Genomic DNA, 2500 nt, shown 5'->3' with positions numbered 1-2500 from the left:
GTCCTTTCAAGGTATTGGAATGGTCTTTTAGTCAAAATTCTTGTAATTTCATGCAATACTGACCTCCCCTCACTGGTCAAGGTAAAGTAATGACTACCTGATTAATACTCATTTTAATAGCTGACAGTGCAATGTTTTCTCTTTGTTTAAGGGAACTACAGGAGGCTAGAGTACACCAAAGCAACCCTCCAAGACCTAAAATTGGACTTGGGACTCAATCCCGCAATTCTAGAATAGTAGGACACAAAGTGAACAGAAGCATGAGTCTAAGTGTAATCATGTGAATGTGTCCAGCCACTGATGTAATTAGGTTACGTTCCAAGAACACCTCTTTGTCTTAGTTGTTTCTCTTATTCAATACTTTTAACTGCCTTTCTGACTGATCAGTTTTGATCAACTGCAAAGTGCTAGAATATTTTATCATTTTTATGCTACTGGTTTCAATAAAAATTTTCAAAGAAGAAATATTGTACAAAGGACAGTCTTAGTTTTTTATCAATTGAAATAAACATTTTTATATCAATAGATGTCTAGTTTACATGTGTTAACCTCAATAATAAAAATAAAAATAAATAAAAAATAAAGATAATAATAATAATAATAATAATAATAATAATAGAACGAGTTTCAATTGAGTGTCGTAAAACCAAAATCAAAGTAATTACTTTGGCCAATCAAAACTGGAAGTAATAACACAAGGACTAGACTGGGAAGGACTTACATGGACTTTTTAAATTAGACTTGAGAGCTCTTTAGCAAGTCTTGGAATTGAATAAGAACGGGATTTAAAGGAGGAGAAAAGAGGGCTCATTTTTGCTGCTGAAGACCGGGCATTAAGAACAACTGACTCGGGTAGACTGAGTAAGAATGTTTCCAACCAGGGTACAATAAGGTAGTAAGGGCACCTTGAACCTTTTGTCAAATCTGGCCAGCCAGACCCGTCAGTTTGCAAGCAAAATGCAACAATTTGCAGGAACACTTGCATGATAATCCCTCAGTGTTAAGAGTGTTAATTTGAAGCAGTTGCAGTCCTTTATCGCAAATCTTTCCATTTCTAAATCCCACTAGCCAGAATTTTCTTACCCCCAAAATCCCGACAATTTGCGACCCCATTCTAGTTTTCCATCACATTTCTCAAAATGGTGGGAGAGGCTTTAGTCTCTGGACCACTCGTGTCCGAAAACCGAGGTTGGGGGTAAGCAATGGCATGCTCTCCGTAGAAACTATGCGCTCCAATAAAACCCTCATGATGACAGCAGGAAAACATGGGCACCAGCCAGCCCAAAGGCTGGGGTGGGCCGCACTTGCCTACCACAAATAGAAAGGTGGAACCCCTGACCTTGGGCCGCGCCAGCACTGCTTGCAGAATGATGGGAAGCCTGATGAGCGGCTTGGGGTGAGGGTGAGGACTTGGAATGTAGGGAGCGGGAGAGGTACAGAGGTGTGTGAGGAAGAGGAGGATGGATGTGTGTAGTCTACAGGAAGTGAGGTGGAGAGGACAAGGAGCGCGGTTTATGGGTGTGAAGGGTAGGAGATATAAGTTGTGATGGTCTGGGAATAGTGATGTTACTGGAGGTGTGGGAGTTTTGGTGAAGGAGAAGGTTGTGGAGGTGCGAAGGAAGAGCGACAGAGTGATGACGGTAATGATGGCACTTGAGGAAGAAGTGTGTATGGTCCGCAAAGTGGCGGAACGGGTGCAGAGAAAGAGCGTTTTTATGATGATTTGAGGAGTGAGTGGGATCTGCACAACATGGGTGAGTTAGTATTGGGTATGGGTGACTTTAATGGACATGTTTGGAAACGGATTGAGGGTTATGAGGGTGTGCATGGAGGAAATGGAATTGGGGAGAATGTGGAAGGAAAGATGTTAAGAGTATTGTGATGAAAAGGAGTTGTGTGGCAAACACATGATTCAGAAAAGGGGAGAAGAGAAAAGTGACGTACTGCGCAGGGGAAAATGAGATGGAGATTGACTTTGTACTGGTGGGAAAGGGAAATAGAAAGTATCTGAGACATGTGAAGGTCATCCAGGTGAGCTTCAGCACAGGTTGGTGGTCATGGATATGGTTAAGAAGAAGGTGGTAAGAAAGAAAGCGATTGAAAGATGGAAGGTTTGGAAGCTGAAGGAAAACTATACAAGGGCAAGATTTGAAGGAAGAGTACTGTAGGAGAGCTGGTAAGCGCTGATGCACCGGACTTGTGGAGATGTTTTAAGGAAGGGGTGTTAAAGGCATGTGATGAAGTATGTGGGAAGGCGAAAGGGAGGAGAGATCAAGGGGACACATGGTGGTGGGACGAGGACGTGGAGGAAGCGACAGCGGGGAAGAAGAATGCGCATAAGGAGATGCGTAAAAGTGGGACTGAGGCGAACAAGGCGACAAAGAAGGTGTTCGCAAAAGCAATGAAAGAGGCGAGGCGGCTGACCGGGAGCTGAGAGGGCTGAGTGAGCATCCAAAGAAGGTGTTTAAGCTTGTAAAGTCAATGAAAAAGGATGGGAAAG

At 43.1% G+C, this 2500-nt stretch overlaps 2 protein-coding genes across 3 annotated transcripts in view; both read left to right on the top strand.

Moving 5' to 3' along the window:
- Nucleotides 1-525, top strand: part of LOC138042904 (wee1-like protein kinase 1-A) — a 16017-nt gene extending 15492 nt beyond the window's left edge. For both annotated transcript variants that reach the window (XM_068888956.1, XM_068888955.1), the window contains exons 14-15: nucleotides 1-11; nucleotides 152-525. The exon at nucleotides 1-11 is cut by the window's left edge and continues 45 nt beyond it. In XM_068888956.1, coding sequence (XP_068745057.1) covers nucleotides 1-11; nucleotides 152-284 — 144 coding nt within the window. In that variant the 3' untranslated portion in view covers nucleotides 285-525. The remainder of the gene's footprint in view (nucleotides 12-151) is intronic.
- A 1956-nt stretch (nucleotides 526-2481) lies between these two features.
- The window catches only part of LOC138040082 (uncharacterized), a 706-nt gene continuing 687 nt past the window's right edge, over nucleotides 2482-2500 (top strand). The window contains exon 1 of the mRNA XM_068885869.1: nucleotides 2482-2500. This exon is cut by the window's right edge and continues 233 nt beyond it. Within this exon, the coding sequence (XP_068741970.1) occupies nucleotides 2482-2500 (19 nt within the window).

Source organism: Montipora capricornis, chromosome 3, assembly GCF_036669925.1.
Source record: "Montipora capricornis isolate CH-2021 chromosome 3, ASM3666992v2, whole genome shotgun sequence".
Taxonomy (NCBI): Eukaryota; Metazoa; Cnidaria; class Anthozoa; order Scleractinia; family Acroporidae; genus Montipora; species Montipora capricornis.
This window is presented reverse-complemented; position numbering and strand designations above follow the sequence as displayed.